Raw genomic sequence first — 12,800 nt, 5'->3', positions numbered from 1 at the left:
TTATATGTTGTTCACACATACAGCATATACATACACTACTTATGTGTGTGGGGTTATATATATATATATATGTATATATATACATATATAAATATATATATGTATATATACACATATACATGTGTATGTATATATGTATCCATATATACAGTATATGTGTATATACAAACCCCGTTTCCATAGGAGTTGGGAAATTGTGTTAGACGTAAATATAAACCGAATACAATGATTTGCAAATCATTTTCAACCCATATTCAGTTGAATATGCTACAAAGACAACATATTTGATGTTCAAACTTTAGAATTTGATGCCAGCAGCACGTGACAAAGAAGTTGGGAAAGGTGGCAATAAATACTGATAAAGTTGAGGAATGCTCATCAAACACTTATTTGGAACATCCCACAGGTGAACAGGCAAATTCGGAGCAGGTGGGTGCCATGATTGGGTATAAAAGTAGATTCCATGAAATGCTCAGTCATTCACAAACAAGGATGGGGCGAAGGTGACCACTTTGTCAACAAATGCGTGAGCAAATTGTTGAACAGTTTAAGAAAAACCTTTCTCAACCAGCTATTGCAAGGAATTTAGGGATTTCACCATCTACGGTCCGTAATATCATCAAAGGGGTCAGGGAATCTGGAGAAATCACTGCACGTAAGCAGCTAAGCCCATGACCTTCGATCCCTCAGGCTGTACTGCATCAACAAGCGACATCAGTGTGTAAAGGATATCACCACATGGGCTAAGGAACACTTCAGAAACCCACTGTCAGTAACTACAGTTGGTCGCTACATCTGTAAGTGCAAGATAAAACTCTCCTATGCAAGGCGAAAACCGTTTATCAATAACACCCAGAAACGCCGTGGGCTTCACTGGGCCTGAGCTCATCTAAGATGGACTGATGCAAAGTGGAAAAGTGTTCTGTGGTCTGACGAGTCCACATTTCAAATTGTTTTTGGAAACTGTGGACGTTGTATCCTCCGGACCAAAGAGGAAAAGAACCATCCGGATTGTTATAGGCGCAAAGTTGAAAAGCCAGCGTCTCTGATGGTATGGGGGTGTATTAGTGCCCTAGACATGGGTAACTTACACATCTGTGAAGGCGCCATTAATGCTGAAAGGTACATACAGGTTTTGGAACAACATATGTTGCCATCCAAGCAACGTTACCATGGACGCCCCTGCTTATTTCAGCAAGACAATGCCAAGCCACGTGTTACATCAACGTGGCTTCATAGTAAAAAAGTGCGGGTACTAGACTGGCCTGCCTGTAGTCCAGACCTGTCTCCCATTGAAAATGTGTGGCGCATTATGAAGCCTAAAATACCACAACAGAGACCCCCGGACTGTTGAACAACTTAAGCTGTACATCAAGCAAGAATGGGAAAGAATTCCACCTGAGAAGCTTAAAAATGTGTCTCCTCAGTTCCCAAACATTTACTGAGTGTTGTTAAAAGGAAAGGCTATGTAACACAGTGGTGAACATGCCCTTTCCCAACTACTTTGACACGTGTTGCAGCCATGAGATTCGAAGTTAATTATTATTTGCAAAAAAAAAAAAAAGTTTATGAGTTTGAACATCAAATATCTTGTCTTTGTAGTGCATTCAATTGAATATGGATTGAAAAGGATTTGCAAATCATTGTATTGCGTTTATATTTACATCTAACACAATTTCCCAACTCATATGGAAACGGGGTTTGTATGTATATATATATATATATATATATATATATATATATATATATATATATATATATATATTATTATATTAATATATATATATATATATATTTATATATATATAAAATCTCCTGATGATTGAGGGTACCCCCCCTCATGAAACAGGCCTGTAGAGATGAAATAGTCTTGTGATTTTTTTTCCCCACACATACATATATATATATATATATATATATATATATATATATATATATATATGTATATATGTATATATGTATATATATATATATATATATATATATATATATATATATATATATATATATATATATATATATATATATATGTGTATGTACTGGGCAGCACGGTGGAACAGGGGTTAGTGCATGTGCCTCACAATACGAAAGTCCTGAGTAGTCCTGAGTTCAATCCCGGGCTCGGGATCTTTCTGTGTGGAAGTTCTTCCCGTGACTGCGTGGGTTCCCTCCGGGTACTCCGGCTTCCTCCCACCTCCAAAGACATGCACCTGGGGATAGGTTGATTGACAACACTAAATTCGCCCTAGTGTGTGAATGTGAGTGTGAATGTTGTCTGTCTCTCTGTGTTGGCCCTGTGATGAGGTGGCGACCTGTCCAGTATGTGTACCCCGCCTTCCGCCCGAATGCAGCTGAGATAGGCTCCAGCACCCCCCGCGACCCCAAAAGGGACAAGCGGTAGAAAATGGATGGATGTATGTACTGTATATATATATGTACTGTATATATATATATATAAATATATATATATATATATATATATATATATATATATATATATATATATATATATATATATATATATATATATATATATATATATATGTATATATATATATATATATACAAACATATACATATATATGTATACATACATATATATGTGTATGTATATATATATATATATGTATATGTGTATATGTATATGTATGTATATATATATATATATATATATATATATATATATATATATATATGTATATACATATGTGTGTGTGTGTGTGTGTGTGTGTGTGTATAGTAGACTGATTGTCTCATAGCATACGATCTGTAATATCACAAAGGCTTTGTAGGTCATGTAATTTTTTTTTCTTTTTGTGAAGAGGAGGAAAATGTCTCCTGAGAGACTTGACATGAAGTGATGGAGAAAGGAAGAAAGGGAAGGTAAAGCACTCTGACTCAGTACGTGTGCGAGAGCAGCAGAAGGCAGAAGTGAAATTTGATTTTGTTCATGTTATCGTAACACTTTGCTGTGGTTTTCCTTGCAAGCGGACAACAATGGAGGGAATATGTTTATCTTTCCTTTGGACATTCTTCCTGCACCTCACTTGCTACTGTGCTGCAGAGGAAGGTCTGGAGTTTCCAAACTTTGACGGCAAGGACAGAGTGTTGGAAATGAACGAGCGCAGCTACAAGAAGGCTTTGAGGAGATTTGAACTTCTGTGTGTGTTCTACCATGAACCACTTCCTGCTAACAAGGGCCTGCAGAAGCAATTCCAGATGACCGAGCTGGTCCTGGAGGTGAGAAACGTCCATTCTTCTTCTCACAGTACTTGTATCTTTGTTTTTGACATACTTGCAAATAATTTACACACACACTGATCCATAAAGCGGATAAAAGAAGAATTCTGATTAGGAAACGACATAACCATGTTCCACATTTTGTATATCGTGTATAGTCGTATACTGAAATGGATTAAATTACTTTTCCCCTGCAAAACTATACACATTGCCACATTTTTTCCAAAATTCGTGCCAATTTGTGAACAATGAAAAAAACACTCAAATTGTACTCTAATAGTTATAAATACCAGATGTTGCTCAGAGTGTACAGTAACGATAACATTTTTCCATTTTCTGTTTTATGAAATAATTTCTTAAAGCACAGTTGTCCAAAGCGAGCCTGGGAGCCAACAGCTCCTTGTATTGTCCCCTAGGGGCTATTCTACACATGTATTATGAAGGAAGATTGAACGATATTTTCCTTACAATAATAATTATTTACATGTTTTTAACTAGAGATGTCCGATAATGGCTTTTTTGCCGATATCCGATATTCCGATATTGTCCAACTCTTAATTACCGATTCCGATATATACAGTTGTGGAATTAACACATTTTTATGCCTAATTTTGTTGTGATGTCCCGCTGGATGCATTAAACAATGTAACAAGGTTTTCCAAAATAAATCAACTCAAGTTATGGAAAAAAAATGTCAACATGGCACTGCCATATTTATTATTGAAGTCACAAAGTACATTATTTTTTTTTAACATGCCTCAAAACAGCAGCTTGGAATTTGGGACATGCTCTCCCTGAGAGAGCATGAGGAGGTTGAGGTGGGCGGGGTTGGGGGGGTGGGGTTGAGGTGGTGGTTGGTAGGGAGTAGCGGGGGGTGTATATTGTAGCGTCCCGGAAGAGTTAGTGCTGCAAGGGGTTCTGGGTATTTGTTCTGTTGTGTTTATGTTGTGTTACGGTGCGGATGTTCTCCCGAAATGTGTTTGTCATTCTTGTTTGGTGTGGGTTCACAGTGTGGCGCATATTTGTAACAGTGTTAAAGTTGTTTATACGGCCACCCTCAGTGTGACCTGTATGGCTGTTGACCAAGTATGCAGGCATTCACTTGTGTGTGTGAAAAGCCGTAGATATTATGTGTCTGGACCGGCACACAAAGGCAATGCCTTTAAGGTTAATTGGCACTCTGTACTTCTCCCTACGTCCGTGTACACAGCGGTGTTTTAAAAAGTCATACATTTTACTTTTTGAAACCGATACCGATAATTTTGAAACCGATACCAAAAATTTCCGATATTACATTTTAAAGCATTTATCGGCCGATATTATCGGACATCTCTATTTTTAACCATTTTTTTTAACATATGTGACTTTCTTGCCTCGAAGAAACAATAACGGAAAATTTAAGAGTGTTATAATCAAGCATTGTTGTGTAAACTCCACTCAGCTGACTGCTCAGGTCCTGGAGGACAAAGACATCGGTTTTGGAATGGTGGACTCGCAGAAGGATGCCAAAGTTGCCAAGAAGCTGGGTGAGATCCTTTTCAGAACTGGTCTGCTCGGAATGTCCTCTTTTTTTTAATCCTGTTTAAACATGATCAGGTTTGGAAGAGGTGGGCAGTCTGTACGTTTTTAAGGACGACCGAATCATCGAGTTTGACGGACAGCTCTCAGCAGACACTCTTGTAGAGTTTCTCTTGGATGTGAGTGAATCACAAACAATAATTTTTTTTAACATTTGCTTTAATATTATTGCTCTGGTGGTTTAATGCTGCACGCTGCTGCAGATCACAGTGTTCTTTAACCCAACCAACCATCCATCCATTTTCTACCGCTTATTCCCTTCGGGGTCACGGGGGGGCCCTGGAGCCTATCTCAGCTACAATCGGGCGGAAGGCGGGGTACACCCTGGACAAGTCGCCACCTCATCACAGGGCCAACACAGATAGACAGACAACATTCACACTCACATTCACACACTAGGGCCAATTTAGTGTTGCCAATCAACCTATCCCCAGGTGCATGTCTTTGGAAGTGGGAGGAAGCCGGAGTACCCGGAGGGAACCCACGCAGTCACGGGGAGAACATGCAAACTCCACACAGAAAGATCCCGAGCGCAGGATCGAACCCTAGGACCTTCGTATTGTGAGGCAGACGCACTAACCCCTCTTCCACCGTGCTGCTCACCCAACCAACTTGCCAGATTAAAATGTGACAATATTTCTCGTTCAGAGAAAAGCTGTCTCACGGGACGCGGTCAGAAGTTTGTTCTAAAAGTCAAAAGCATATCTGTTTGGTTATGCACAGGTGGTTGGAACCACACATTAAGAGGTTTGTGTTTTATTTTGCTCAAACCGAGAGCTAACAAACCGAGCTAGACCCAACGTTTCTCGCCATTAACGTGCCCGCGGCATGACTTGCCCGCTCAAATGGGCATGGCAGGGGAGACAAGCAGCCGCTCTCCTTCATTTGAGTTCCACAGCTAACATGCCGTGTGAATGTCTAAGCAGAAACAGTTCAATTGTCAATCATGGATGACAGAGAAAAGCACTGCGGACATCCTGAATTGCTGCCACCAGCAGCAAGACGCCACTGCAGCAGCCCACAGATACAATACAGCAAAGTCACTGATACACTTGACAACTGCAATATCAGGACAAGTGATTTTAACTTGTATACTTTTTTATTTTAGTTTTTATTTATGGAAACAAGTTTACCATATATACCATATATATATATATATATATATATATATATATATATATATATATATTTATACCATATATAAATGGGTTATACTTGTTTAGCGCTTTTCTACCTTGCCACGCCGTCGTATATACTGTATGTATATATATATATATAACGAATGTAAGACAATATCATCAAACTAATGAGGAGAGGAGAAATATCATGAATAAAATATGACTAATTAAATATTGTTTAACTGATATTAAAAACACGATTCAAAAGATCCATTCTGTCTTAAAAAGAATGAGTCCTTAAAAGAGGGTCTCATCTAATATTCGGTTTTGTATTTGGGGTAGTCTACATTGTTTTAGAGTTTTCTGGTAAATGTGATATATCATGTCATGTATACATTACATACATATATATATATATATATATATATATATATATATATATATATATATATATATATATATACACACATGTATACTATATATATGTATACTAATATATATATATATATATATATATATACATGTATACTATATATGTATACTAATATATATATATATATATATATATATATATATACACACACATACATGTATACTATATATGTATACTAATATATATATATATATTTATATATATATATATATACACACATACATGTATACTATGTATGTATACTAATATATATATATATATATATATATTTATATATATACATGTATACTAATATATATATATATATATATATATATATATATATATATATATATATATATACACATACATGTATACTATATATGTATACTAATATATATATATATATATATATATATATATATATATATATATATACACATACACATACATGTATACTATATATGTATACTAATATATATATATATATATATATATATATATATATATATATATATATATATATATATATATATTCACGGTGGCAGAGGGGTTAGTGCATCTGCCTCACAATACGAAGGTCCTGAGTAGTCTTGGGTTCAATCCCGGGCTCGGGATCTTTCTGTGTGGAGTTTGCATGTTCTCCCCGTGACTGCGTGGGTTCCCTCCGGGTACTCCGGCTTCCTCCCACTTCCAAAGACATGCACCTGGGGATAAGTTGATTGGCAACACTAAAATTGGCCCTAGTGTGTGGATGTGAGTGTGAATGTTGTCTGTCTATCTGTGTTGGCCCTGTGATGAGGTGGCGACTTGTCCAGGGTGTAGCCCGCCTTCCGCCCGATTGTAGCTGAGATAGGCTCCAGCGCCCCCCGCGACCCCAAAGGGAATAAGCGGTAGAAAATGGATGGATGGATGGATATTAGTATACATACATTTTCTTTTTAAAGTGATTCATTAATTTAAATATATTTTTTGTTATATTATGTAATCAATTATTTTACACATAGTTAAAAAATATTCATATATTTTGTTGATATAAATATTAATATTTAGTTCGAATTAATTATGCTTAAGATCATTATCTATTTAAATAATTTAAATGATGACATTACTATCACATGTCCAGGCTTTAGGGACCTCCTTAGTAAGTTTCCTGTCTTTGGTCAGAGCCCAGTTTCACTATATTGCCTTGCTTGCAGGTGCTGGAGGAACCAGTGGAACAAATCAACAATGCGATGGAGCTGCGAGCCTTCGAAAGGATGGAGGAAGACATTCGCCTCATTGGTTACTTTAAAGGAGAGGATTTATGTTAGTCACAAACACTCGTGTGTGTCCTCCTCTACAGTGATCTTGATCTGAAGCGCTTCATTTCCTAATTCCAGGCTTGTTCTCCCCGGAGAGTCTTTAAATAACATTTAGTTCAGCAGCAATCAGGTCAAACTGCAATTAGATTGTGGGGACAAGACGATGCAGTAGCTGGTCCATCGTGCTGTGAAGTTTCATGTCTTCTAAGTGGAAGTATGAGGTTCCTCACTCCTTCTTCCCTTTCAGACTACAAAGCTTTCCAAGAGGCGTCAGAGCGTTTTCAGCCTTACATCAAGTTCTTTGCAGTATTTGATAAATCTGTAAGTTGACAGATACAAGCCTAACAAACTGTATTTTAAATTGTCTCCCGAGCATTGCTCTGCGTTCCAGGTGGCCAAACATCTCTCGCTCAAGATGAACGAGGTACATTTCTACGAACCTTTCATGGAGGAACCGGTGGTCCTGCCTGGCAGACCTCTGTCCGAGATGGACATTGTGGACTTTGTCAACCAACACCGGAGGTTGACGCGCAAACATTTAGTCCAATTGTCCAAACTTGAATTTAAACGGTTTGCTTCTTGCAGGGCGACTCTGAGGAAGCTGCAGGCAGAAAACATGTTTGAGACTTGGGTAAGCACATTCATTACGAACATGCTGCAGAACACTGGACTGTCCTCCTCATCTCTAGGAGGACGACATGGACGGAATACATATTGTTGCGTTTGCCGAGGAGGAGGATCCAGGTGTGTTTTTTACCCTTCACGTCCAGCAATTGTTGCTCTGTTAAGTGTTGACCTCCCCAGATGGATATGAATTCCTGGAAATCTTAAAGGACGTGGCCAGAGACAACACCAACAACCCAGATCTCAGTATTGTCTGGATCGACCCTGATGACTTCCCTCTGGTTGGACCATCTATCTTCATGTTTAATATTTTAGCAGACGTTACCTTTTAAACCCTACAGACCCCAGTACAAGGGGCAGCGGGTTTGCATTGGTGTTGCTATGGTAACTGCAACTTGTATCGATACACACATGCTATACCTCTACAGCCATGTAACTGCAAGAACGTCAGCTAAAAACTCAGCATAACTGATTTTATAAAATAGAAGACAATTAAAACCACGGGCACTTGAAGGGTCTGTTTCCAACATTTACACAGATGCCTAGAGGGCGCTAACTTTCCAATGTATTTTAAGCATTACAGTTGGGAAGGTATTGGTGTGTATTTCTGGTCTTGTCGTCCTCGTCCGGACAGAAGGGTGGCTGGATCAAAAGAGACGTCGGAGACGCTTTACTGAACCAAAAGTTGCTTGATTACAAGCTAGCCTCATTATACAGGACTGCAGTTCCTGGAGGAGGTCAATTCAAGAAAATGAGGCACTCCTAACTTTGAGAAGCCAAACCATCAGTTTTTATTAGAGATGTCGATAAATGCGTTAAAATGTAATATCGGAAATTATCGGTATCGGTTTTTTTATTATCGGTATCGGGTTTTTAAAAAAACATTTTTTATTAAATCAACATAAAAAACACAAGATACACTTACAATTAGTGAACCAACCCAATAAACCTCCCTCCCCCATTCACACTCATTCACACAAAAGGGTTGTTTCTTTCTGTTATTAATATTCTGGTTCCTACATTATATATCAATATATATCAATACAGTCTGCAAGGGATACAGTCCGTAAGCACACATGATTGTGCGTGCTGCTGGTCCCCTAAAAGTACTAACCTTTAACAGTTAATTTTACTAATTTTCATTAATTACTAGTTTCTATGTAGCTGTTTTCATATTGTTTTACTTTCTTTTTTATTCAAGAAAATGTATTTAATTTATTTATCTTATTTTATTTTATTAATTTTTTTTTAAAGTACCTTATCTTCACATACCTGGTTGTCCAAATTAGGCATAATAGTGTGTTAATTCCACAACTGTATATATCGGTTGATATCGGTATCGGTTGATATCGGTGTCGGTAATTAAAGAGTTGGACATTATCGGAATATCGGATATCGGCAAAAAGCCATTATCGGACATCCCTAGTTTTTATATCCCTCCTTTCTGTCTCTGTGTGTGTGTGTGCTAAGTCAGGAGAGCACATCCTGACCATAAAAGGAGATGTTCGTGGGTAAGTGTCTGAAAAACAACTGCTCTAAGTCATAACTTAAATGTTGGCATTGAGCTGAACATGTAGTCTCCTCTCAAGGATAGGGCTATCACTTTTGCATTCCAAAGTCCCAATCCACTTGCGAATATCAAACTATGGGGGCCTTATCTTATTATGTACTCAAACTGAAATACCACTATTTAATTAAACTTGGTGGTTTGCTTTCTCCAGGATGAATATAAACACTCAGCATATGCAAAACATAATATGAGTTAATTAATTCACTTCGTTAATCAAATGGTCCCATTCCTGGGTGGATATCGCGTGAGAGGGAGGTCGGGGTTAATCATTTAGCAATGCAGTCTGCTGAAAATAATGAAAAGCACCAGTCTACATAGCAACTGATGCTATGGTCATAGTTAAAATTGCCACAAAACACATTATAAGATATTTAACATTCTACTGCAATCTGGCTGCTAAAGTGGATAGTGCACCCCACAATTTGTCACGATTCATCTGTCAGGTAAACCGTGACTTATGGGGCCATATGGATCCCTTTTCAACTGTATATCCCACCCTCTTACATCTTCGAGGACGTAGTGATGCAACTACGTACGCACATAACATGTGGACGCGCATTTTCTTTGGGTGTTGTTTGCTAACGATGGCGATTTTGATTTTTAGCAGTCCTTGAATGTCGTGTTCCATCAAAACAACATGACTGCAATATGTTTGTCACTTCTCTTGAAAGGCTTTTGTATGTGTGCACACGCTGTCTGCGTGTACGTGTTGACGAGACAGTTGAAGTGACCGCTCTAAACACCAATCTTTTTTTTTAGAGATGTCCGATAATATCGGCAGGCCGATATCATCGGCCGATAAATGCTTTAAAATGTAATATCGGAAAATATCGGTATCGGTTTTTATTTTTTTTTATTAAATCAACATAAAAAACACAAGATACACTTACAATTAGTGCACCAACCCAAAAAACCTCCCTCCCCCATTTACACTCATTCACACAAAAGGGTTGTTTCTTTCTGTTATTAATATTCTGGTTCCTACATTATATATCAATATATATCAATACAGTCTGCAAGGGATACAGTCCGTAAGCACACATGATTGTGCGTGCTGCTGGTCCACTAATAGTACTAACCTTTAACAGTTAATTTTACTCATTTTCATTAATTACTAGTTTCTATGAAACAGTTTTTATATTGTTTTACTTTCTTTTTTATTCAAGAAAATGTTTTTAATTTATTTATCTTATTTTATTTTATACATTTTTAAAGAAAGGACCTTATCTTCACCATACCTGGTTGTCCAAATTAGGCATAATAATGTGTTAATTCCACGACTGTGTATATCGGTATCGGTTGATATCGGTATCGGTAATTAAAGAGTTGAATAATATCGGAATATCGGATATCGGCAAAAAGCCATTATCGGACATCCCTATTTTTTTTTGACCGATAAAACGTAGAAATTGTGAAAAAGCTTTAAAACAAATGTGTTCTGGTAAACCACAAATGGTAACATAAGCTAGCTGTTGCTGTTCTTGTCATATTTATGTAACTGTGAGGACGTTGCAAACAGCACCTTTTATTGTACAAATGGGTAAAATAAATATTGATTTTATCTGTGTGGGGTTTAAAAGGTTAACTTGTAAGGAAGAAAGTACATAGAGGTTTCCTTTAGACGTCAAACATCTTGTCTTATCTTTTGTAGCTCACCACGTACTGGGAAAAAACCTTCAAGTTGGACTTGTTCAGTCCTCAGATTGGTGTGGTCAACGTCACAGATGTAAGCCAAACTCTCAAGAGTCTCGAAGTACTCAAAGCATGTACAAACTTTAACAGCCGTCCATGGTGGCATTTGCTACAGGCGGACAGCGTGTGGTTGGACATGTCCAACGACGAGGACCTGCCCACTGCCGAGGAGCTCGAGGACTGGATTGAGGATGTTCTCTCCGGCAGAATAAACACAGAGGATGATGATGAGTCTGCTGAGGACCATGGAGACTTCTACAGCCACCTGACAGACGACAATGACCACAACCATGATGATGATGATGATGATGATGATGATGACTATTAGGTCTTCCAAAACTACTTCATCATGTTGGTCGTCACAAGAAACATTTTACTGCACATGCTAGGATCTTTATGGCTGCTTTTTTCATCTCTTTTAGACTCAAAGTAAGAAAGAAATGCTTGTTGATACATTGTTAGTAGTACTGCAGGACACAGATAGCATGTACAGTACAGGCCAAAAGTTTGGACACACCTTTGCATTCAATGTGTTTTCTTTATTTTCATGACTATTTACATTGTAGATTGTCACTGAAGGCCTCAAAACTATGAATGAACACATGTGGAGTTATGTACTTAACAAAAAAAAGGTCAAATAACTGAAAACATGTTTTATATTCTAGTTTCTTCAAAATAGCCACCCTTTGCTCTGATTACTGCTTTGCACACTCTTGGCATTCTCTCGATGAGCTTCAAGAGGTGGTTGTCAAGACTTGGACTTTGGGATGGTTTGTTTTCCCATGGTGCAAAGGATTTGGACCAGACATGGCGTGAAGTTAAATACATGATTTAATAATAGATTATAAAAAGTATAAACAAAAGGCGCGCACAAGGCGGGGAACAAACTTGGCTAATAAAACAAAACTAGCACAAAGGCAGAACAATGGGAAAAAAAGGAATAAACAAAAAACTTACGTGGCAAGAAAAGAGCAGCATGAACTATGACCTGGACAGAGTAAGCAGCGTGTCAAGAGTGCCGAGCATGAATGTGATGTCGCCAGGCCGACCAACAGAAAATGAAAAGCTTAAATAACACAGACATGATTAACAACAGGTGTGTGAGTGCAAATGAATCAGGTGTGTGACATGAGGACAGGGGAAAACTAATGGGTTGTCATGGAAACTAAACGGGGAGTGAAAAAACAGGAACTGACAAAATGGCCAAACAAAACATGATCACACAGACATGACAGTGGTCACCTGAAATGGTTTTCACTTCA

The 12,800-nt window shown here is 37.8% G+C and overlaps 1 protein-coding gene across 1 annotated transcript; it reads left to right on the top strand.

Moving 5' to 3' along the window:
- The first annotated feature begins 2,937 nt into the window (after window positions 1-2,937).
- LOC133618174 (calsequestrin-2-like) lies at window positions 2,938-12,105 on the top strand. Its single transcript, XM_061978656.1, has 11 exons — window positions 2,938-3,240; window positions 4,682-4,766; window positions 4,837-4,937; window positions 7,548-7,656; window positions 7,900-7,973; window positions 8,044-8,174; window positions 8,238-8,283; window positions 8,342-8,396; window positions 8,457-8,557; window positions 11,498-11,572; window positions 11,654-12,105. The coding sequence occupies exons 1-11, from the start codon at window positions 2,998-3,000 to the stop codon at window positions 11,864-11,866; spliced, it is 1,233 nt and encodes a 410-aa protein (XP_061834640.1). The 5' UTR covers window positions 2,938-2,997; the 3' UTR covers window positions 11,867-12,105.
- The last annotated feature ends 695 nt before the right edge of the window (window positions 12,106-12,800 follow it).

Source organism: Nerophis lumbriciformis, linkage group LG01, assembly GCF_033978685.3.
Source record: "Nerophis lumbriciformis linkage group LG01, RoL_Nlum_v2.1, whole genome shotgun sequence".
Lineage (NCBI taxonomy): Eukaryota > Metazoa > Chordata > Actinopteri > Syngnathiformes > Syngnathidae > Nerophis > Nerophis lumbriciformis.
Note: the sequence above shows the minus strand (reverse complement) of the source record. Positions and strands in the feature narration are given on the sequence as shown.